Source organism: Lampetra fluviatilis, chromosome 20 (assembly GCF_964198595.1).
Source record: "Lampetra fluviatilis chromosome 20, kcLamFluv1.1, whole genome shotgun sequence".
NCBI classification, from domain to species: domain Eukaryota; kingdom Metazoa; phylum Chordata; class Hyperoartia; order Petromyzontiformes; family Petromyzontidae; genus Lampetra; species Lampetra fluviatilis.
In genome coordinates, this window is record NC_136294.1 from 9,699,040 (window position 1) to 9,723,512 (window position 24,473).

The 24,473-nt window shown below is 53.4% G+C and overlaps 1 protein-coding gene across 1 annotated transcript in view; it reads right to left on the reverse strand.

Moving 5' to 3' along the window:
- Positions 1-460: 460 nt before the first annotated feature.
- The window catches only part of LOC144937948 (pre-B-cell leukemia transcription factor 1-like), a 230,554-nt gene continuing 206,541 nt past the window's right edge, over positions 461-24,473 (reverse strand). Inside the window, 3 exon segments of the mRNA XM_078865587.1 lie at positions 461-605; positions 608-640; positions 20,511-20,600. Coding sequence (XP_078721713.1) covers positions 546-605; positions 608-640; positions 20,511-20,600 — 183 coding nt within the window. The 3' untranslated portion in view covers positions 461-545.

Below are 24,473 nucleotides of genomic sequence, written 5' to 3' on the forward strand. Positions count from 1 at the left end.
GGGCGAGACCCAAGAAGGGGTTTTTTTTTGCTGCTCGCAAAATGAAGACGTTTCGCAACAACAACAAAAATCGAATTTCGGTATCGTGTGGTGGAGAGGGCCTGACAATCGAAATGTTGCGAGTTCCAATCCTGGGCCATCGCCTCTCCCGAGTCGATAAAATTAGCGACGAAATTGCGAGAAGTGGTTATCCTATGCAGAGAGAGGACTGGTCCCCATCATAGGAATGTGGAACATCCCCACCGGCTCATGCGCCGTCAACGACAGCACGCGCCCCCCCCCCCCCCCGCCGCCCACAACGCTCGGTTATTCGAGCGTGTGGGAAGAGACGCTCCAACGGAGACGTTGACCTTTGACCTTGAAAGATGCACCACGAGAAATAGGGGAGGGGTGGAGCGGAGGAGTGGGGGGGGGGGCTCCTCAGTGGTGCGCACTGGCAGGACAGTGGAGGGGCGGAGGGTGGGAGGGGGGGGGTGAGGGCGGTGGGGGACCAAGGGGCGAGGCGGGGGGGGGAGGTGGGTTTGGGGGGTTGCGAGGCGAGTGCATCAGTTGGAGGTGTCGGAATGCACGCTGCCCGGCCCCTCGGTGGGAGACGTGACGGAGGAAAGGGGGTGGTTGCATCCTGCCAGCCGCCGTTAGCCTGCAAGGCCACGCGGGGGATGGGTGGGGGGGGGCAGAGGGGGCAGAGGGGGGCACACACGCGAATCAGCAGATCGCACGGAAACGCGGACGAGGACGCATGAGCAATGGCGTTCAAAAAAACATTGCATTCTTTACGCGTAATCTGCGGTCTACGATCGACGTCAATCATTCTTCTTCTTTCATACGCCGTTTCGAAAAAGCATCGGGGCATAATTGAATTTTAAATGTTGCGAGCCATTGGTTGCCGAGCGGAGTAGTCTGCTCGTGCCACCAGAGCCTGTGTGGCGTGTAGGGCAGGCAATTGGTGGTGCGCCTAATGGTTTGCACCTCGCCGCCGCGTTCGCTGTTTGGCGAGTCCCACTGTCAATACCGATGGAGTACTTTATCGAGGGAAGCCTCAAGATTATTTTTCGGGTGGAGACAGATGGGGGTCACGAAAACCCATTCGCTGCACTCGCCTCTCCTGGCCAACGTGCAAGTCCAGCGCATTGGGAGCGTCGCGCGCGTTGTGATCTCTGCGTGATCCACCAACCCCACCTCTAAAGAGCTGGATTACACGGTTCACCACCACCACCACCACAACAGCCACCCCACGCTGGGCACACGGCTAACTGCCGCACACCAGGGTCGGTGGATCGCTCGGAGATCGGTGTTCGACGCCCCCCCCCACTCGCAGGGCATCTTGGAGGTTGCCGGGGGTTAATCTGCACAGTGGATTTCGACGAGAGTAATCTCCTTTGTGGGTTTTCTTATGGTGCTCCGATTTCCCCCTCCCTCCCTCCCGCCCCCCCCCCACCCACCCATGAAAACGACTGAGAGAAACAAAGGGAGCCAACCAGGGCAGAACAGGACCCTTCCGTAGAGCCACTCCTGAGGCTCACCGAGGCTCTCCTGGATACATAATGAATAGCTATTGGCACGGAGAAAATGTAAAATGCTGAGAAACAAACACATGAACATAAAATTACTCAGCGGGGTCGGCGTTTTATTGCTTGTTTTTTTTTTCTTGCCGACAGCAGTAAAAGTTGTTTTGTTCGTTGTTTTGCGTTTATTTGTCCTTTAGGGGAAGTAAGTCAAGGTCTCTGTGTGTGTGAGTGTGTGTGTATGTGTGTGTATGTGTGTGCTTGCTAACAGCACTTGCTCAGAAAGCTTGCGCAGGGTATCGGGAGGAAATCTGTGTGCGTGTGTGGGGAGCGGTGGCACAGCGGTTAGCACACTGCGCTACGAACCCGGTGACCCGAATTTCAGTCCCCCTCTAAGCCAACAGCAGTGACGATTATCTGAACTGATACTAGGCCTCCCCTACATCGATTACCTGGTGTGGAAACTTGAGCACTTGGGAGACAAAGGCGGCTGGACGTGGCCACCCAACCCCTTCGTGTGCTTGCGTGTACATGCAAGCGTGCACGCGTGAGCGTGTACATGTGAGGGTGTATGCGTGAATACGTGAGCGTTTGAATACGTGAGCGTGTATGCGCGAGCCTGTTACGTGGTTGCTTGTGTCTGCGTGTTTGTGTCTCCGTGCGCAAAGCTGCAACACGGTGTTGGGGGGGGGTGGTGGGGGGGGCATCTCTGTCGACGACCTTGAGCCGGGTCACGGAAATTCCCTCCTGCCGTGGCGATGCCGGCCTATCCGTGGGACAAGCGCCGCTGCTGACTTCCACACAAAGCGCTACTCGGCCTATAAACCCTCGAGCGGCCCGCGGGCCCCAGTCGCCCACCGGCATCGTCCGGTCGCGAGTCAACAGCTCTAACCGCAGCCTCCCTTGTGACGCGTAAAGCACGTGGACTCCGCCGGCTCTCGCGTCCGCGCCTTCGCCCGCCCGCCCGCCCTACGCGGCAGCGCATCTCGACTTTATCAGCGCAGCCGCAGCGCTCGCGCAGGAGGGCCCCGGCCGCTTCCTGCGCCAGGAATAATGAAGATTTTATTGCGGCTGTCCCATCATCTGCGGCGAGGGTTTGTCAAGCAAGCCGCCGGTGCCCTCTTATCGCGGCGGAAGGCTGCTCTGGCGTATCGCCGCGGAGCCAAATTGCCTCCTCTGCTCTCCAAAAAAAAAAACCCCGGATCCTTTTTCGTCTCGAATAAAATATGCTCGGCGCACGCGGCTTGCGAATCGTTTCGGGGGGAGTCAGTGGAGGCGTGCGAATGAACACGGCGGCGGCGGCGGTGGCATTTTGTATTTGCAAATGTACGGAACGCTCCGCGCAGAAGCCCCGGCGGCAGAAGAGGAATTCGAAATGAAGAGAGCGGCGGCGGCGGTGGCGGCCTCGTCTCAATTGGTGCTCTGCGATGAAGTGATAATAACGGTGCGTTTAAGCGTGTGGTCCTGTCACGGAAACCCGCGCTGGCCGGGGCCAGCGTGGTAAAGCACGGCTCGGGAACTCGCACAACCCCTGACGAGGCACAGGAAGGCCTTCAGTCATTCAGCAGTTGATTTGGGAAGGGGCTGTAAATTTGCACTATTCATTTTACAGCTAATCATATTAAAATAATATCATAACATTACCGCGTATGATTAATATGTGTATTAATGCACACTTATAATGACACCTGATAGGTTAGAACACCATGTAATTTTTACTTCATTATTGGAAAAAAATAATGGAATTTTAACATTCAGTAAAGTATGAATAATACTTTTATCAATTCCAAGTGCATAATAATAATACCACGGCAATAAACTAATAATACTGTCAGTGATGGACAACTGTAACACCGATAATAAAACGGAATAATAAAAAAATAGAACGGCGATAATTCTGTAATGATAGCACTGCGATACGAAACCCGCGATATCACTGCTACCGCTCCTAATATAATAATGACATTTTCAACAAAGCGCAGAGCCGTAATGTGAATTTTTTTGTGAATTAAGGGAGAGAATTAGGGGTAGGTTTATAATCTCGGTGAGATGAATAATTGAATTTTTAACGAGCAGAGGGGTAATTATATTAACAATTTATCATAAAGTGGGTTGAAAATCAAATTAGTTTGATTAGAAAGCAAAATACAGTAATGAGAAAATTTAAGATAAATTACTTCCCCTTCCTTATCGTCCGCCGCTTCAATTGTGCAGGGACTGAGCCTGACCTTGGAGCTTCTGCCATGACCTGCACGAGCCTCCGGCTAAAACGCGGCGTGGATTTCCCTGGATTGGAGCCGCGCTTGCCTTGCCTGGGCTCAACTTAAGCTGACAGCACAACAATGATTACATGGAAATGTACTGGAATTTTCTCAGCTTTTTACAAATATTTTCCCTACTACCCTCTTTCTCCCATTTACATTTTTTTCTCTCCCAAATATGTGTTTTATTTTGCATGTTCCTTGCTTTTTAAACGTTTGTCTACCAGGCATGGCAGCGGGATGTATGAAATACAACGATAACGACGACGGTTGATAATAATTGATGATGATGATAATTTAATAATGAATACAGGACGTACATTTGTATGCATGAGTATTAAGTTATACATTTATAAATATAGATGTAGGTCAGCTTTCCGCAGATGTTTGGATTTTCTTTCTCGCGAACTAATTTTAATACTTGAGTAGCAAGGCTTGATTTGAATTCAACCAGAGTAGACTCACAGAGTCTCAAAATCCGCTTTGGATGTCTTTAGCCAAAAGATGTTGCGTGTTTGCGTGCGGGGAGCGGTAGTGTAGCGGTTAGCGCGCTGCGCTACGAACCCGGCAACCCAGGTTCGATTCCCACTCACGGCCAACACCAGTGATGATTATCTGAACCGGTCCTGGGCCTCCCCGAGGTCGACTCAGCCTCGAATCAGTACCTGGTGCGGTGTGTAAACATTGTCACTGGGGAAACAAAGGCGGTGGGGCGTGGTGCTGGCCACCCACCCCCTCGTGTACCGTTCCAGCCTTCATAGGTGCTCGCTAACAGCACTTGCCCCAACAGTCTGTGAAGGCTATACAGGGGATCTTTGTCTTTGTTTGTATTTTGTGTGTGAGCAGAAACGGTACATTTCGTCTCCCACAAAGAAGCCCTCCCCCACTCACACAAGCACTGCGGGTCACTCGTCTTCATTGGCAGACCTGAGCCCGTGATGGAAATTCCACATTCCTATGATGGAGACCAGTCTATCGGGAGGTCATCTTCAATCTATATTGAAAAAAATGTGTTTCTTTAGAACTGCTTTTTTGTGTTGAGTTTGTTGTCCTTCCCCCGCACCTCCGATTAGCACTCCGACCACGTCCGCTGATGCCACCGTACTCCTGCCATAGCTTCCTCCCGTCGCACAGATCCCAAAGCTTCTCTGGAACTCCCACCAAACATTCCGCCGCGCTCCCCTGGCCGCCAGCGTTTGTCAAACATTGCAAACCCTCCGTCACTCGAAGAGGCTCAGGCCGTAAACGTCGAGAGTACAGAACCAGAAGATCACGCCGATCCTGCACCGTGCCACAAATCCCCAAGGTGATGCCTCAAGTCAGGGCCGTCCATAACGGGGAGTTGCAGGGCCTGGGACAAATCACAACGCCTGGGATGCCTGCCCCCCCCCCCCGACGCCTTCAAACTAACACCGTGATATAAAAATGTGAGGACCCCCCCCCAAAAGCGAGGGGCCCGGGGCACCCGCCCCGATTCACCGTGTGCCTTAAGGACAGCTCTTCCTGAAGTCCAAAGTTCCGTTCAGGAAAAACGCGCCATCAATGGATGGATGCTGAGAGTCGTTGCCACGAACGTTGCTCCACCTCAACCGTACCGAGCTAAAAAACTCGGTGGACGAACCGACCACAGACTTTCCTGGCTTCAATTCTAGATTTGAAGCTTTCGTGACTGCAAGGAATCATCTTTCTTTGGTTTTTTGTCGGTAAAGTCACGTAGAAAGTAAAATAAAATAAAAACAAAAATCACGACGTTTCGGAGGCAACACAAGTCTCCGTCATCAGGTGGGACCGTCACAGCCAGATCAGCTGTATCAAGATACAGCTAATCTTGATACAGCTAATCTGGCTGTGACGGTCCCACCTGATGACGGAGACTTGTGTTGCCTCCGAAACGTCGTGATTTTTGTTTTTATTTTATTTTACTTTCTACGTGACTTTACCGAAAAAACCTAAGAAGATGATTTCCTGGCTTCCACCACCAGCGGAGATGCTGGACCGCATTAAACTTACGTAGGCCTTGTGGGCAAGGCCTACATAAGTGGTGAGATGTTAACTCCCTCACCTGGTAGACAGGAGGTCGTGGATTCGATCCTGACCCCCGACACATGTATATTTGGAGTCGCGTGGATTTTTCTCCGGGTCCTCCGGATTTTCTCTCCACATTTAGAATCAACATCACGTGTTTAGAGTGTATATGGCTGCTATACATTTTCACACGATGAGCCACTTCGTTGAGCTATCATTTGTGACGGCCAGGTCACTTCTGAAAAACAGCTACTATAGCTCAGTGAGGCCTTACCTGGTAACATGAAAAATGTTTTTAGTTTAAAAAGCTGTCGCCCCCCCCCCACCCCCCCCTGGGCAGGGTTGCCACCTGTGCTGGTGTTCCCAGCATTGTGCCCTTGTTGAAGCAGTCCTGGGAAATCGGTGGAGCGAGGGATCGGAAAAAATGACAAGTTCCAATCCCGGTTGGGGGTGGGAGGGCGGACTTGGCCCATCATCCCTCCCGAGTTCGACAGAAGAATAAGTAACGCCCCTTTGTGCGCAAGTCAGCGGTGGTTGGCCGTGCTGACCTCAGTGGGGCTTTGTCTGGTAGGATGGGGATGGTTTCGTTAAATGTTTATGCTTTTGGCCGATTTGGTTGCCTTTTCTGTACTTTGCACTCATATTGGTGTTTTGTACCGTTTGTTGTTGTAACCTTCTGACCCCGTGGACATCCGTAAAAAAAAAAACGCTTCATCGTAGCTCATCGGATTCCTCCGCTCGAAATACTGATTCTGATGAGCACCGCAACGTCCCCCCCCTCCGGCTCGGAGCGGTAAACGGCAACAGCAGCGGATCGCCGCCGCCTCGTCAACGCTCCGCTTGAGCGGCAATTCGCTCCCGAGTTTGTCGGAAGCGAATTATTCCCCGTCCGCGACGCGGCAACGCTCGGCGCGTTCACCGCGCGGTTCCCCCCCCCCCTCCGCCGACGTCTCCCCCCCACCCACCCACCCACGCCCCCCCCCCCCTCCCCGCTCCACGGTCCCCGCGACGCGTCCCGGTTCCCGCTTGTTTTGGGCGCGCGAGAGCCACGCCGGACGGTTACGGCCGGCGCGAGAACCTCGGGCAATTAGCGCGAGCGGCGGGGGGGGGGGGCGGGGGGGGGGCGGCGGGGGGGGGGGCGGCGGGGTGGGGGGGCGGCGGGGGGGGGGGGGCGGCGGGGTGGGGGGGCGGCGGGGGACGTCTCCGGCGACGGCCGCGTCTCGTCGAGCCGCCGAGCTCCAGGACCCGCGGATTCCGGGCGACAGACGCGAGCCCCAATTATCATTTTTCTCGGGACTAACGGAGCGAGCGCCGCCCGTCACGGGATCGGAGCCAGCGCCCCCAAGTCCTCGAGGCCCCCGCGACGCGACCATCCTTCACCCGCGCGGCGCGCTCCCCGCGCGCGTGCGTACACGTGCGTGTGCATGTACGTGCGCGTGTGTGTACACGTGCGTGCGTGTGTATGTACGTGCGTGTGTATGAACGTGCATGCGCGTGTGTACACGTGCGTGTGTATGTACGTGCGTGCGTGTGTACACGTGCGTGTGTATGTACGTGCGTGTGTGTGTGTGTGTACACGTGCGTGTGTATGCACGTGCGTGTGTGTGTGTACACGTGCGTGTGTATGCACGTGCGTGTGTGTGTGTACACGTGCGTGTGTATGCACGTGCGTGTGTGTGTATGTACGTGCGTGCGTGTGCGGTGGGGAGCGGCAGCACCGCGGTTAGTGCGCTCCGCTACGAACCCCGCTCACGGACAGTGGCGATTATCTGAACCAATCCTGGGCCTCCCCTAGGTCGACTCAGCCTGAAATGATTACCTGGTGCGTCTGTCGTGCCGGCCTTGATAGGTGCTCGCTAACAGCCTATTTAGGCTATATGGGGGATCTTTGTCTTTGCGGTATACGGTGTGTGTGCAGCATGCATGTGCATCGTGTGCAAATGTGTACATGGCCTGGCACAAGCGCTGTGGTGATGTCACTGCCAGTTAGTGACAAATGGTGGCTGTTGCGCATGTATCCACGATATGCCTGGGTTAGATTCCCTACCAAGGATACCATCACAGCAATTAGTACCTAATCCTGGCCTGGGTCTCTCCTAGGTTTACTCAGCCTTAAACAAGTGAATGTTGTAGTGCATTCATGGTCCAAATTGGGCTAAATTTAAAAAAAAAAAATTGCCGCAAATTACCGCTCCCTACCCAACTTGGCAGGATCCTCCTGAAAAATAATCATGAGACCCGGTGAGGCTTTCCTGGGTAAATGAGCGAATTTGCACACCAGCAATGAAAGGACAGCCTTTAATGGATAGCTGCTGGCCCTACCACGCTGTCAACCCTCACAGCTACTCGCTAACAGCACCTGAGCAAGCATCCACCCAGGCTCGAGGAGGGATCTTTGTTCTAACTCCATTAATACTTTGTGCTGAGCTGTGCACGCTATGCGCGTTATGCACAGTCTATATAATTATTGTGTGTGTATATATATATGTTGTGGGAAGCGGTAGTGTAGCGGGTAACACACTGCGCTAGGAACCTGGCGACCAGAGATCGATTCTTGCTCACGGCCAATACCGGTGACGATTATCTGAACCGGACCTGGGCCTCCCCTAGGTCGACTCAGCCTCAAATGAGTACCTGGTGCAGTGTGTAAACATCGCCACTGGGGAGACAAAGGCGGTCGGGCGTGGTGCTGGCCACCCACGCCCTCGTATACCGTGCCAGCCTTCATTGGTGCTCGCTAACAGCACTTGCCCCAACAGTCTGTGAAGGCTATACGGGGAACCTTTGTGTTTATATAATTTTTGTTATACATCTTTCAGTGCCATATGTCAGGTGGTGCTCAAGGCAGTTTAACTCAGGAGCCATTCAAATCAACGCGAGCATATCTAGCCTATGGTAAAAGTAATTACGGCATATTATGGCAAATTATCTTAATTACCGCACATCAGCATATGTATCAGGCTGGGGAGGAGGATGCCTGAGATGCGTGAGAAGCAGCGATCCGGAGGCACGTGTTCATCATCGTCGGAGCGTGTGCGAACGAGCTGGAGTGCAGCACAGCAAGTAGGTTGCCGGCCTGGCCCTGCGATTTTCGCTGGGTGTTTAACAACCCTTTTTTTTGCGTGCGCAGGATTTATTTTCTCCGCGCCCTCAACGTTGACGCCGGGGCACAACATTACGAATAAATAAACTGTGAATGCATTGCAATAGGTTTTTACCCTTTCAACTGGTACAAAAACTGACACCTTTATACAAGGCATCATGTTTGCAATAACCACAACACAAGCAGTCAAAATGCAAACAAAAAGAAAACAACTCTGATAATGATAATGATATGCACTGTCCTTGAAGTTGATTGGTCCACACCCGAGACAGCTTTTCTTAGAGCCTAGTCTCCATTGGTGTTATTTTCTTTTTGTTTGCATTTTGACTGCTTGTGTTGTGGTTATTGCAAACATGATGCCTTGTATAAAGGTGTCAGTTTTTGTACCAGTTGAAAGGGTAAAAACCTATTACTATATTTTGCCACTGGTAAAGGAGGTCTCATAGTGTGAATGCATTGTCGGCCAAAATGTGTCAAAGCAGGACTTGAATCTTTCACGGGTAAATCACTAAAATGCGGCACCGCGATCGTCAATAACGGCAGGGAGCAGATGCGGCGCAGTTGCTACAAACCCCTCGATCCGGACGCGATCCACAGCCACGGCTACGAACATCAGCGGCGAGTGGCATCTGAACTGGACCTGGACCCTCCCTCACTCCCTCCCCCTGCAACCCACACTTACCAGCGTGGTGAAGTATGGTCAAACACACCCCCCCCCGCCCGCCCCATAACACCCAGACGGCATGAGGAGGCCTAAATGCGGAGTTGGCATGGCAAAATGTGGCGCGCCCCCGTGCATTATTGTTGTGCATCATCAACGGCGGCGATTTGCTCGCGTCGCGCGAGCTCGCGCGGAGAGGAGAGCGCGCACGCTGCCGCTGCTGCCGCTGCTGCTGTATTCCTGACAAGTTGGAAATGCGAAAGGTCACGGCGCCTCTCCGCCCCCCTCCCGCCACCCCCGAGCCCTCATTTATATCCCGGAGATCGATCTCGAAACGAGCGGGCGGCAAGCGGCGCACACAGCGGGGAGGGTTGGGGAATCCGCCACCGCCGCCGCCGCCGTGGCTACGGTTTTGTCTGGACTCTGCCCAACGTGCTAGATTTGAAGCTTTCGTGACTGCAAAGAATCATATTCTTAGGTTTTTTCGGTAAAGTCACGTAGGTAAAAGATGCAGCTAATCTGGCTGTGACGGTCCCACCTGATGACGGAGACTTGTGTTGCCTCCGAAACGTCGTGATTTTTGTTTTTATTTTATTTTCATTAATTTTGATCTTTTACCTACGTGACTTGACCGAAAAAACCTAAGAATATCTGCCCAACGTGCCGCATCAAGAATCCGGAGCGACCCCTGCCACTCAAACCCTTCTCCTTCTTCCTCTGAAGCCAACGTCCAGTATTCCACCCCCCCCCCCCCCCCGCTGCCACCCACAAACATTTCTCCCCCCCCCGAAAAATGATGCCACCGACCAACCCCGGTCGCCGATTTATTCCCGCGATGAAATAATTCCGTCCAAATTTCCGCAGAAGGATTTACGCGTTTCTTGGAAAACGAGGGATTTGTGCGCAGAGGCGCGGTGTAATGGCTCGCTCCTGCGGGTATGTTTAGAAAATAAATGATTACATTTTGAAAAGGCCAGTTTCTTTTTTTTGCTCGTTTTTGTTGTGTTTGTTGTTGTTTGAGCCAGCTCTCTCTGGGGGCTAAATGGACCAGCGTGTCAGATCACTGAGACAGCGCCTCCTAGACTCCGGGTTCACACCCTGGAGGGAAAAAATTTGAAAACAAAATGGGAAATAATCATATTAATGCCGCTTCCGGAGTTTTGGAACATTTCTTTCTCCGTGCGGCAAGTTTAAACGGTGTCAGCCCGCCCCACTTTCTATGAACACGTGCGTGGAGGTAGCGCCACTGTGGCTATGAGATGTTAACTACCTCGCCTGGTATGCAGGAGGTCGTGGGTTCGATCCCGACCCTGACGATACCTGCTGCTGTATATTTGGAGTTTGCGTGTCTCTCTCTCTCTTCATCATCACAGTCGCTATGAGATGTTAACTACCTCGCCTGGTATACAGGAGCTCCTGGGTTCGATTCCGACCCTGACATTGCCTGTGGATTTTTCTCCGGGTCCTCCGGTTTTTCCCTCCACATATAGAATCAACATCACGCGTTTAGAGCATTGGGCTGCGATACATTTCCACATGATAGCCGCTTCGTTGAGCTGTCATTTGTGGCCAGGTCGCTTCTGAAAAAGAGCTGTGTATGGCTCGGAGTTAAAACAGTAACTAGAACGCATGACCACAAAATAGAATTTAGCAATGCGATTGTGTTTGTCAGAAATGTATGCTTGCAACAGATTCACACCCGTGTAGCCTTAACAGGCTCTTAAGGCAAAATGCTGTAAGCGAGCATCTATTAAGGGGCCGTCCATAAATGACGTCACGCCCCTCGTCACACGGCGTCACAAAAAATCTGACCCCCCCTAAAATATGACGTCACAAAGCTCTGCCCCCCCCCCCCAAAATAAAACATGCTTCAAATCGCTTTAAACTATTGTCATTGTAGTGCGTATTTAATGTGGCGTTGCACTCTGATGTTGTTGGAGAAAACATTTATTAAAAAGTCTATTTAATTAAGTAGAACGTGTTGCCTATATTTAAAGTTGCGCATTTTGATGTGACGTCACATTTCTCAAACCCCCTCCCCTCGTCACACATCGTCACAAATCTCTCACCCCCCCCCCCTAAGTGCGTAACGTCATTTATGGACGGCCACTTAAGGCAAAGTGCTGTTAGCGAGCACCTATTAAGGCCAGCACGGCACACAAGGGCCAGCACCACGGCCAGGCCGCCCTTGCGTCCCCGAGTGGTGACATTTCCACACCGACCGGGTTACCCATTCAAGGCCGAGTCGACCTTGGGGAGGGTGCCCAGCAGAGGTCGCAACCGGGTACCCGATTCCCGTACCCTACCCGATACCCGGCTACCCGTACCCGGCCGGGTACGGGTACCCGTTTGCGACCCTGGTGCGGCCGGGTACGGGTACGGGTAGGCTGTGAGTCACCGGTGAGTAACCGTTTGTCACTCATTTCGGGTAGGGTACGGGTACGGGTAGCGTACGGGTACCCGTAACGGGTACCCGTTTGCGACCCTGGTGCGGCCGGGTACAGGTAAGGAATCAAAACCCGTTTGCGACCTCTGGTGCCCAGGGCCCGTTGATGTGTTTCTCACGCAGCGCGCTGTGCAGATAAGTACACGGCCGCTGCCCACGCGTACGGCACTCGGGCAACGCGCAGCTGGCGAGACTGGCGAGTGATGTTTTTTGCGTTCCGTTGTTTCTGTTTCAGGTCGTTCGTTATCAATGAACTAGTCTTCCATTAATGCATGGCAGGTGCCTCGACGCTCCCCTTTGCAAGGATGGTCCCGGCTTTGTGATGTGGCGACGATTCACTGTCGATTCACTGCAGATTCACTGCAGATTCACTGCAGATTCACAGTCGATTCACTACAGATTCACTACAGATTCACTGTCGATTCACTGCTGATTCACTGCAGATTCACTGTCGATTCACTACAGATTCACCGCCGAGCGGTTTGTGTGTGAGAGCGAGTAAAACCCACCCACGCGAGAGGAGAACACTGATAACTCTTCAACGCGGACAACCTGCCAACAGCCTACTTGCTGTACCGTCTCTCCCACGGTCCCTCCATGCCTAGACACTGCTCGACCTCGGGCCGACAACGGCGACCCGGGCTGACCGAGACGATTTGACCGCGGTCGACCAATGGAGTTAAAACAAAGCAGACGAGGCCTTGCCACTCGAGTGCAAACCCTCGTCAGCTGCAATGACACGGGACCATTTGAACGTCGTTGCCGACGTGATCCGAGTACCGCCACGGGCAGAGGTCGCAAACGGGTTTTGATTCCTTACCCGTACCCGTACCCGGCTGCACCAGGGTCGCAAACGGGTACCCGTACCCTACCCGATACCCGGCTACCCATACCCGGCCGGGTATCGGGTAGGGTACGGGTACCCGATTGCGACCTCTGGGATGAAGCCATGTTGCAGGCGCGGGTGGGTTGATTCTAGGAACTTGAATTGTGAGAAGAGACAATACGTTGGGAAATGAGTGACAAATGGTGACTCACCAGTGACTCACGGCCTACCCGTACCCGGCCGCACCAGGGTCGCAAACGGCTACCCGTACCCGTACCCGGCCGGGTACGGGTAGCCGGGTATCGGGTAGGGTACGGGTATCGGGTACCCGGTTGCGCCCTCTGGCCACGGGGCTGGACTGCGGCCTTAGAGAACAAGCACGCCGACATGCGGGCCACCACTCCGAGCCAGGGTGGGTCCTGCCCTCTCTCCCCTCATTCAAGAATTTCACATTTGGCAGACGGTGAACTCGCGCATCGGCCAAGATGCTCAGGAGTCACGCCGCTGAGAGGGCACTGCCCAGATCCTTGTTTTGAATCACGGCCTTCGGACGCCCGTGATGAAAGTGTGGCGGGGGTTGATGTACGAGCGTGCGTGCGTGAACTTCTTTCGACGCCGCGCGTAGCCAATCGCGCTGAGCGGAAGTGCGGGGGGGGGGGGGGACAACGAGCAGTTCTAAAGAAGTGGGTTTGGTAATTGTCGCAGGGCTCTCGGAGCGATTGACAGATCACTCCCCTCAACCTGGCACCACCGCGGCTCTTGGGAATTCGAATTTCCTGTCACCCGACGGTCGGAGGGCGCCGACTCCGAGCGTGGACAAGACGTCCCCCCCCCCCTCTCTCCGAGGGGGATCTCAGAAGCAAGTTCCGTGGCCGTCACCCACCTCCAACTTGCACGGGCCGTTCTATACTTAACCGCCCGGGCCGATGCTGCGGTCCGTGTGACGTGGCGCCGGCAGCGCCGGCAGCACCGGCGGTCAGGGGTCAGGGGTCAACTCGGCTCGTCGCTTCTCCGCGGCCGCCGACACAAGGGCCTACTTCTGTAAGAAGCCAACGACTGTCAAACTACGGAGGGACTGCCCCCCCCCCGCCTGTCCCGCTCCCAAGTACACCACACCGCACCCTACCACGGAAACGTGGAATTTCCACCGCCGTCTCAAGCGGGGGGGGGGGGGCGGGTGTCACCGGCGACCGAGCGGCTCCGTGGTCCAGACTTCGCCTTCACGAAACGGAGAAGCGACGATTAAAAACGTCGTCGTCGGCAGCGGCGGCACGACGGTGACGAGCGGGCGAGAGACGCGGGGGGCGGAGAAGCGTTTTGAGCGATGAACGGGCTGAGGGAGACGTCCCGGGAGGCCTCCGTCGCCACCGCCTGCGAGAGCGGAGCCTCGTTTATGGAGTGTTGGGGGTTGTGGCAGGAGGGAGGGGCGGCGGTGGCGGTGGGGGGGAATAAGCAAGAAAGAAACCCTCCACGCGCGAGGAGTCCCTACACCCCTTCCCGCTTGTGTCTCATTAGCCGGCTGGGCTTAGCCCCGTGCGCGCGCGTTGTCTCCGTGCGGATATTAACAGCTCATTTGTGAGCGGAGCTCGGCGGCATGCACCGTAAGCTGCTTTTGAAGGACCTGCGCGTCCAATTACCAGCCAGTGACTAATGCGCCATCAATCTGCACGTTTCTTTATTTTGTTCATTTCCTGCGGGTCGTAGCCCAAAACTTCCTTCTTGTTTGGTGTTTTGTAACAAAAATAAAAATCTTCTTTCCCGCCTCCCCGAGTTTGTTTATTTCGGATGACTCGCCGCGCCACGCCGCTCCGCGGGGAAGTCCGTGGCGGCGTGCGGTTGTCGTGCTATTGTGGCGGAGGGAGGGAGGGACTGACCCCCTGTCAAGGGAACGTGGAATTTCCACCGCTCGCTGGGGGAACGACGACCGTCGCCTTCCGGGTGGGAACGGCGGCGCATCGACCCATCGAGACCGATCGCGAAACGCGCATCGAATCGTGCGAGTAGGAATCGGCGTAGTTGACTGACTGTGTGTTTTATTCAGAATCAGAATATTTATTCATTCTGGAGGAATCCCATGAGCTATGAAGCTCTTTTTCACAGATGCCCAGTAGTTTCACAGAAGCGTTCCATGCAATGGGTTCACATCAATCCTGCGACCACTGGAGGTGCTGCCATTCACACCCTCGCAATGTTTAAAACAAGAAATAGATTTTCTTTTTCGAGTTGCGAGCGTAAATCGTGACAATTCATTGTTGAATTGCTGGAAGTGGTGGGGGGGGGGGGAGTGCGAGTTGAATTTTTCCACGGCTAAGATTTTGCTCCTTCGCCGGTTCGGGTTGCGAGACACTTTGATTCGCGCGTACCCACACGCACGCACACAGAGTAGCGTCACGTAGAGGTGGCCCTCTCCCTTCCTCACTGAAAACTCATGAGATGTCCCGACCAAGGGCAGGTCGTAGGTGCGACTGCACGCTATGGGGGGGGGGGGGGCACTCCGCTGCAGAGGTGTTGAGACGTCCCGTACACCTTCGGCGCTCGCTGCCAAAGAGCCCGCCGCGTTTTTTTTTATTGTTTTGCTTTGCGGGAACGGCACACAATTGCGGCCGAAGTGTGTGGCAGTAGAGCAAGTAGGCTGCCCACCCAGCTGTTAACGGTGTTCCTCGGTGCACTCCCGAACTCTCTTTCCAAAACGTTGATGTGACTCATAGTAAAGGTTTTTGTGTTAGATCGCTTAAGTATAAATGTTGTGTCGTGACCCTCCACCACCCGACACAGCCAATTAGCAAGGGATTTGTCACGTAAACAAAACGCCAAATTAGTTACTACTTCAGCCCACCGGTGTGTCGGAGAGTAAAACAACAACATTTACAATTTGAGTAGTGTGACATTGATACGACGACGGCAACGCGAGGTCGAAACTTCGCTTCGAGGGGGGGGGGGGGTGGTGGCCTTCTGTCACGTGGCTGCCCCCCACATGTGGAACGCCCCCCCCCCCAGTCGTATACGTGACTCGGGGGGGGGGGGGGAGCAAGCGACGGTGGATCGCACAGAGATCATTATGCGTGTGTGCGAGACACCCAGTAGTGGCAGCGGAATAGCCGGGAGGTGACCTTGCGGGTGGGACTGCGACCTGTGTGTGCGCGTTTGCCGCACCTCCAATTAGCACGGTTGGCTACGTACGGTGCAAAAAAAAAAAAGTCAACGCACGCACGGTATGCTTCCCTTGTATTTTCTTTTTTTGGGGCAAGGGCTGGTCCCGGTTGTCGTGGGGAAGCCTGGTTTCCTACACGAACACTCAACAGGGAACCGGACACAAATGCCAAGCAGGACCTTCCTTAAAACAAGTCACGTGACTCCGTGGATTTTCCAGAGTAAGGGCTTTTATTTGGCTTACTCCTCTCCATGTTGTCTCCGTTTTGTTTCGGGGCTTTTCTCGTTCCTTCAGTTCTCCTCCGTCTCCTCTTTGTCTCTCTCTATTCTCACCATCAACCCTCCCTCCTCCCTCGCTCCCCTCCCTCCCTCGCTCCCCTCCCTGATTGAGGAACACACCGAGCTGAGCAGCAACAGCAGCAGCACCGAGATCTCCACCACCGCATTCTCCCCCCACCCCTGCCAAACCCAATCCTCTCCCTCCTCCCTCCCCCCCCCCGGCTGCCCCCACCCCGTCACCCGCGTGCCCGGTGATCTGTCGGGCCGGATTGCGGGAGACGTGCGCACGCGGCTGTGTTCAGCCAGAAGCGATGCGCCGCGTCTCTCTCTCTCTCGTCAAACTCAAACGAAATAAAGTGGCAGCGCGGAGCGGGGAAGGGGCACGGGCGAGAAGGTGGGGGGGGCGTAACGAGTGGGGATGGGGGAGCGGGCAAGCGGGAAGACAGTGAGCTGGCTCGGAGGGAGTGAGACACGGGGAGTGTGAAAACGAGGGCGGGCGGGCGGGCGAGGTGACGGGACACCACGAGTTGTGGCCAACGTCAAAAAAAATCTAATTTTCTAAAAAATCGCGCCAAATTAATTTCGGCAGCGGCAGAAAAGTTCAGCGCCAATGAACGAGTCGGGCGGAACGCTCCGACCTCAACGGATCCTCGCCACCGTGCACGAAGCGCAGAGGGGCGGCGCAGTCAGATCTCTTGTCGTACCCTACTCCTATGCTCCCTGCCTTCGCCAAACGCCAGTGAAGCAGCGTGGTGGAGTACGATCGAATAACTGGCAGGACCGTTGTCGCACGGACGTGAACCACTTCCATCCGGCGGTGGAGTGGCCAAAGGGCCATGCGGAATGCGCCCAATTAAAATCCTGTCGCTTGGGTTCGTTCGTCAGTAGGACGTGGAGCGGTTCAGGAGCGCAAGTCGCTGAGCGAGGACGCAAGGGGCTTCAACCGAAAGTCTAATCGGAACGGAATCGGTAGAAAAACCGATGACGTACATGTACAATGGCGTACACGTACGTACAAGTACGTCATCGGAATGGGTTAACAAAAACATTTAGTTGCCATTTAAACATTCTGAGACCGTGAATTCGTAGTGACTTCACAGAAGTGGATCCTGCGTTTGGATCTATGATCCTGCGGTTGGATCTAAGGAGTCTGAGAGGACGTTTCAGAATTGCGATAAAAACACTGACACCGACAATCGTGCAAGAGACTGAACAACAGCGCAACGGCGTTGTGGCATTCTGCGATGAAGATGATCGCGTGCATTCAGTCTGTTACGAGTTTAAGTACAGGCCTGAGCCTAGCCTGTTTCTTGCCTATGACCAACTGCGCCTCACTGCAGGATACTGAGATGCGCTCACTGTTACTTAAATCAAAAACGCACTGTAAACTTGCACTAATAAAGATCATCACATTGCCAGATCTATGCACACGTGTGTATGTGTACGTGTGCGTGTGTACAATTCGTGGTTTAGCGGTAAATGAATTGGCCGCGGTGACGTCACCGCCACTTCGTGGCGAATGGCGCTCGTCGTCGTTGCTGTTGTTGTTGTGTACAAACTCGGGGGAGCGGTGGCGCAGTGGTGGCGCACTGCGCTATGAACCCCGCGACCCGAGTTTAATTCCCGCTCACGGCCGACATCAGTGACCATAATTTGGCCCGGTTCTGGGCCTCCCCTAGCTCGACTCAGCCCCAAATGAGTACCTGGTGTGTAAAACATTGGCACTGCAGAGACAAAGGCGGTTGGGTGTGGTGCTGGCCACCCACCCACCCCCTCATGTACAGAGCCAGTGTTCATAGGTGCTCGTTAACAGCACTTGCCCCCTACAGTGTGTTAAGGCTACACGGGAGATCTTTGTCTTTGTATGAACTTAACCACATTCCAATTCCTTCCAGTAAGAAAAACTAAAAACAGTCCTCCTCTTTATAACCCTCGTGGAACACGCACGCACACACGCACACACACATGCGCACACACACACAAAGATCCCCCATATAGCCTTAACAGACTGTAGGGGCAAGTGCTGTTAGCGAGCACCTATGAAGGCCGGAACAGTACACGAGGGGGTGGGTGGCCAGCACCACGCCCGACCGCCTTTGTCTCCCTAGTGGCAATGTTTACACACCGCACCAGGTACTCATTTGAGGCTGAGTCGACCTAGGGGAGGCCCGGGACCGATTCAGATAATCGTCACTGGTGTTGGCCGTGAGCGGGAATCGAACCCGGGTCGCCGGGTTCATAGCGCAGCGAGCTAACTGCTACACTACCGCTTCCCACTCACACACACACACGTACGTACACACGCACACACACACGCACGCGCGCGTGTACACGCATGGGTGCGCGTGCACGCGAGTCCTAAAACCTCCACCATTTCACTGTCACCGCAAAAACATACAGAAATATATATCTGGTCGTAAGAATAACAACGATATAGAAAGAAAAAAAATATTAAAAATTACCAGCAACAAAACAACATCCGTTGGCTTTCTCCGCAGCGGCGGCGAGGGAGAAAATGTCAGCGCGCGCTCGCGGCCTGGGACTAATTGGAGCGCTGCTGAGGTGGTGGTGGGTGGTGGTGGTGGGTGGTGGTGGTGGGTGGGTGGTGGGTGGGTGGTGGTGGTGGAAGCAGGGGGGGGTGCATAGACGGCCGTGGACGCTACAGATAAACGCAAACAGCGCGCACGAGCGGTCGTTAAGTTTGTTTTGCGTCCAGAGCCCCGCTCGACTAATCGGTCACGAGCAATGACAGAAAGTCCGGAGTGACATCCTTGCTGCTCGCGTGAGCGACGGAGGCGGACGTTCACGTCACGTCTACGGCGCTTATATTACTCCACATTCTTGTGGCGGGGCTGAGTCTGACCAAAGGGGCAACCGACCACCGTCGAGATCCCTGCAACGTGGTGCAAATTGTAGCGACCCCCCTCCCCCCGGACGGATGATGGGAAGAGTCATCCCCCCACCACCCCCCACCCCGCCCGATGACGACTTCAACGTGTGCCGCCATGCCATTGCGAGCCGCTCGCTTCGTCTGCCGAGAGCCGGGTTTGACCCCAGGACGCCGTAACGCCGCTCGCCGCTCGCCCACCGCCAGCGAACACCAGAGGCGGCGCTCGCCGCAGTATCTCTACAGAGTGTAGAGTCCGCATCGGGTATCTTTAGTCATGGCCGGAGGAATCCGATGAGCTTTGAAGCAGCTCTCTATCACAGATGCTCAGTGTCGGCGGGTCAGCGATATTGAGTCCTAGTTCATCGGCCCATCGCCTTCGCAGACAAAAAGCGATCCGGCAGCTTCTGTTTCGGCAAGCAAAGTCCGTGCTTGTTTTGGCACTTTGGGTCTCGTGAGGCTTGTTAAACTGATGCTGCTGGTCAACCAAGATGTTATTGGCAAGAACACTCCATATAAACCTTCAAGGTCCAGTCTTAACATCGTGGGGGCTTTGGACGAACAAAGAATGGCTTTCCTCACGCAAGTAATGACCTGGTAATAACCCCGTCACGTGCTGCGAGTTGATGGTTATCACGTAACCGTGTGCGTGCGTCACCCATGACATGGGAATTGGTAGTGTGGTGGTTAGCGCATTGCGCTACGAACCCGGCGATCTGAGTTCGATTCCCGCTCACGACCAAAATCTGTGACGAATACCTGAACCGGTCCTGGGCCTCAAATGAGTACCTTGTGCGGAGTGTAAACATCAGCGCTGGGGAGACAGAGATGGCTGGAGGTGGTGCCGGCCACCCACCCCCTCGTGTGCCGTGCCGGCCTTCATGGGTGCTCGCTAACAGCACTTGCCCAAAAAATGTGTTAAAGGCTATATGGGGGATTTTTGTCTTTGTTGCCCATTACATGCACGCCTCGCAATGCATCAGTAGTATTAGGCGGACCCAACACGCGACTTGTACCATTTTGGTGCAGTTAGCCCCTTAAATCCAGGAGTGACCGGTTACAGTGCAAGCTTGGGGCTTCTTCAGGAAGACGACGGAGTCTAGACTCTGTGCTCGCGATCGGAAGAAGCCTTGCCGAGCCGCGAGACTTGTTCGGTGGTTTCGCAGTCGGGGCGACGCGTTCTCCCAATTGTGCGAGTCGCAAATCGGCCGTATGAAAAAATATGTGTGTGTGTGTGTGAGAATAAGAGGCCGCTGGCTTGGTAATACAACAAAACGTATTTGTGATGCGGAGAGACGTGACATATGAAGGGGACGCAGAGTCGTGTATATCGCAGGTAGTTATTTGCAAAGTCCCGCTGTACTCACGCTCATGGCCGGGGGGCTGTAGAGCTGATTGGCTGCCATACCGTCCCCATAGGCGCTCGATTGGCTCATGACGTGGCGCAGGGAATCCACCTGACGGGGGGAAGGGGGGGGGGGCAGGATCGGGTGGGGCGATGGGCATGGCACAAAGGGGCACAAATAAAGCATTAAGTCAAAGTCTCTCTCTCTCGCTTGTGTACGGCCAGGGCCACCCAGAGGGTCACGGAGGCCCGGGCCTGGAGATTGCCCGATTCGTAGCGCAGTGCGCCAACCGCTTGCGCCACCGCTCCACGATTTTAATGGGAATGGAAAGAAAAATTGACAAGTCAATGAAAAATAACTACGATGGTGTGGACGATCAGCCTCTGCCGGCATCCACGGTCACGATTGTGAATCTCTTGTTTTAATCGGGCGAATTGAAACTGGACGGAGATTGTGCAGATGACGAATGCCGCGCGGGCGCAAAGATCGCTTGATGAGCGAGCGTCCGCCCGCCGCAGACTGCGGGAGACATCGGATGATATTTCAAAGCGGGGCTCAGAGCTTGTGTTTGTCCGAGAAAATGTGTGCGCGCTTGCTCTCGGCATGTGCGCGTGCGAGGAGCGGTGGCACGGCGGTTGATGCGCTGCGCTACGTTTCCCGCTCACGGCCTACACCAGCGACGATTATCTGAGCTGGACCTGGGCCTCCCCTAGGTCGACTCAGCTTCAACTGACTACCTGGGCGATGTGTAAAACATCGCCACTCAGGAGGTGGTGGCCACCCAACCCCCCGTGCGCCGTGCCTGTCATTCAAAGGTACTCGCTCACAGCACCTGCCCCAAAGGTCTGTTCAGGCTATCCGGGGGACCTTTGTCTCTGGATGTCAACCGCTGTACAGAAACTAGGATGAGTTTTTTTGTTTCAAATCATGTTTATCTTCAACATCCAGGACTTACGCGAGTGAAAAATCTGTGATTGCGGCTGACACCAACGTCTGCAATTAAAAACAATAATAGATTGAACGAAGAGAAAGAGGCAATAAAATGACACGGCTAATCCGACAGCTAAACTGTGCCGAAAAAAACTACGCACACACACACCCACCCCCTTGTGTCAAAATGACCTGGGTTTTTATAAACCCACTGTCATCGCTCATTACTATTGAAAAAAAAACCTAATTGATTTTCCACCCACTTCGTGATGAATTGTTAAAAATAATTACCCTTGTGCTCGTTAAAAAATGCAATTATTCAACCCTCCCAGATAACAAATATGGGTTCCCTGTAATTAAGCAAAGTGCGAGGGAATTAAAGTGACGCCGCCAAAGACAAACACAAGTTGGCCGATTTCATTTCGGGCGACAGCTCCGACAAGGGGCGGCTTCACGCCGCGCTCGGACCTCCCCTCCTCGCAGGCTCGGGATCCATCGCCGTCGACAGGGCCGCAAGTTCTCCCACCCGCCCGCCCGCCCACCTCGTGCTAACGGCGCACGCGGCGCACGGCTCGACTGCCGCAACGGAGACTCCCTCGCCACCTTGCGATCAGCGACACAATCCTGGCTAAGGGGCCGTCCGTAAATGACGTCACGCGATTTTGGACGATTTTTGACCTCCCCCCCCCCCTCGTCACACGGCGTCACAAAAAGTAGACCCCTCCCCCTCAAATATGAGGTCACAAAGCTCTGCCCCCCCCCCACCAAAACCATATTTCCATTTTGAAAATAAAACATGCTTCGAATCGCTTTAAACTATCGTCATTGTAGTGCGCCTGATGTTGTAGGAGAAAACACGTATTAAAAAGTCTATTTAATTAAGTAGAACGTGTTGTCTATATTTATTTAAAATTGCGCATTTTTACGTGACTTCACATTTCTCAAACCCCCCCCCCCCCCCTCGTCACACATCGTCACAAATGTCTGACCCCCCCCCCCCCCCGAAGGGGCGTGACGTCATTTATGGACGGCGACTAATTGCCCGATGAAGCCGGTTGTAATCACGGGCGAAACTGCGTCCTCGAATTGCTCACGGTGTGTGGGTTCACTCTCCTCCACGACGGTGAGCTGAACTAGCAACTAATCGGCACGTCTTGCTCACGTGTTTGGGTGGTGGCGGGTTTAACGACGCATTGATATTTCACGCAAACTAACCCAAAAAAACCCCCCTTTATTATGGACAGTATTGTTACACAGCGTGGGGGGGGGCAGGGGGTGCCTTGGCCTCCCCGCAGTGGCCAAAGCTACGTGTTGGGGCCACACCCCCCCTGACAACCACGATGAGATTTGTTTTCAACAACGGTGTAAAAAACACTAAGACGTATTTAAAACGCGGTTGAAATTGATTTCTAATGAAGATGCTTTCATTAACACTCCACGTTTTGTTTTAATTTAATTAGAGCAGTAGCGTAATGTTGCAAAGAGGTACAACTACGGAGCTCTTGTGGCTGCGCTTTGCGAAGACGGAGCGCTCCGACAACGTTAAATGTTCGAGACCATGAGCGTGATGATGATGTGATTAAGCAAGAGGAGCCACAGTAGATAGCCCAGGTGCGACCGTGCGAGACAAATGCAATATTGGGGCCCCACCTGACCGATTGCCGCACCCCCTGAGTTGATAATGTAGTTACTACGCCACTGATAATGTAGTTACTACGCTACTGATAATGTAGTTACTACGCCACTGATAATGTAGTTACTACGCTACTGATAATGTAGTTACTACGCCGCTGATAATGTCGTTAGTACGCCACTGATAATGTAGTTACTACGCCACTAATAATGTAGTTATTACGCCACTGATAATGTCGTTAGTACGCCACTGATAATGTAGTTACTACGCCACTGATAATGTAGTTACTACGCCACTGATAATGTAGTTACTACACCACTGATAATGTAGTTACTACGCTACTGATACTGCAGTTACTACGCCACTAATAATGTAGTTACTACGCCACTGATAATGTAGTTACTACGCCACTGATAATGTAGTTACTACGCCACTAATAATGTAGTTACTACGCCACTGATACTGTCGTTAGTACGCCCACTGATTCGCTATCTTCTCTCAATGTTCGGCGGGGATTTTTGTTGTTGTTGACGGCGACGTTACCGCGCAAGGTGACATCGGCTATCGCTTCTATTCTATTTCGGATTCATATAAAGCCCTGCAAAGGGCGCTATATAAGAAAAACGATGTCGCGAAAAAAGGCGTGGCCTTGTCGACAGCCAATCACAGGCACTGAAACGAGGTCATTATTGGTGCAAAGCTCTGCCAACCCCCCTCCTACCTGTCATGCGAGTATTGCATCAGGAAGTGACATCACAGAAAGTGATATCACATAGATCTTCGATTACCGTATGCTTCTCTAGTTTTGTGTGAAATGGATTTCCGATAGGCCCTGCAAAGGACGCTGTGATATAATTTTGAGTCTTTCCACAATAAGGTGCTTTGCAAATCTGCTATGTTATGATGTACGGTAATATACGCCTCACTCCGCAAACAAAACAAAGGTGCAGTTTGGAATGCGGGATGACAAAAATGCAACAAATAAAACGGAACAAATAAAAACAACAACAGCAGTATTAATAATAGAGGAGCTGGCTAGCAAGAAACGGTGCTTGCATTCCGTTTTCTCCGCGATGAAAATTACAATTTTCACTCAAAAACGTTATTTCGAAACAACTCTCGTCAACCAAATGCAATCCGTGCTGCTGCGTTGATGGCTCACGTAAAATTGCATTAGCCTTTAAAACGACAAAAACATATTTTAACTTTCTTTTTACGGCGACATTAAACGTGTGTAAAATGCGCTAATACCGCCGATAAAGAATATTTATCTCGGGAAATTCCCCGTCTCCACCGCAGGTTTATCGTTTCAAAAGAAAACAGCCTCAGGCATTCCAAATATTATTAACGATGCGAGGGAAACTGTTGGTTTTAATTGAGTGTCAGCTTTGTCACTAGACATTGAAATATGTCGCCTCGCG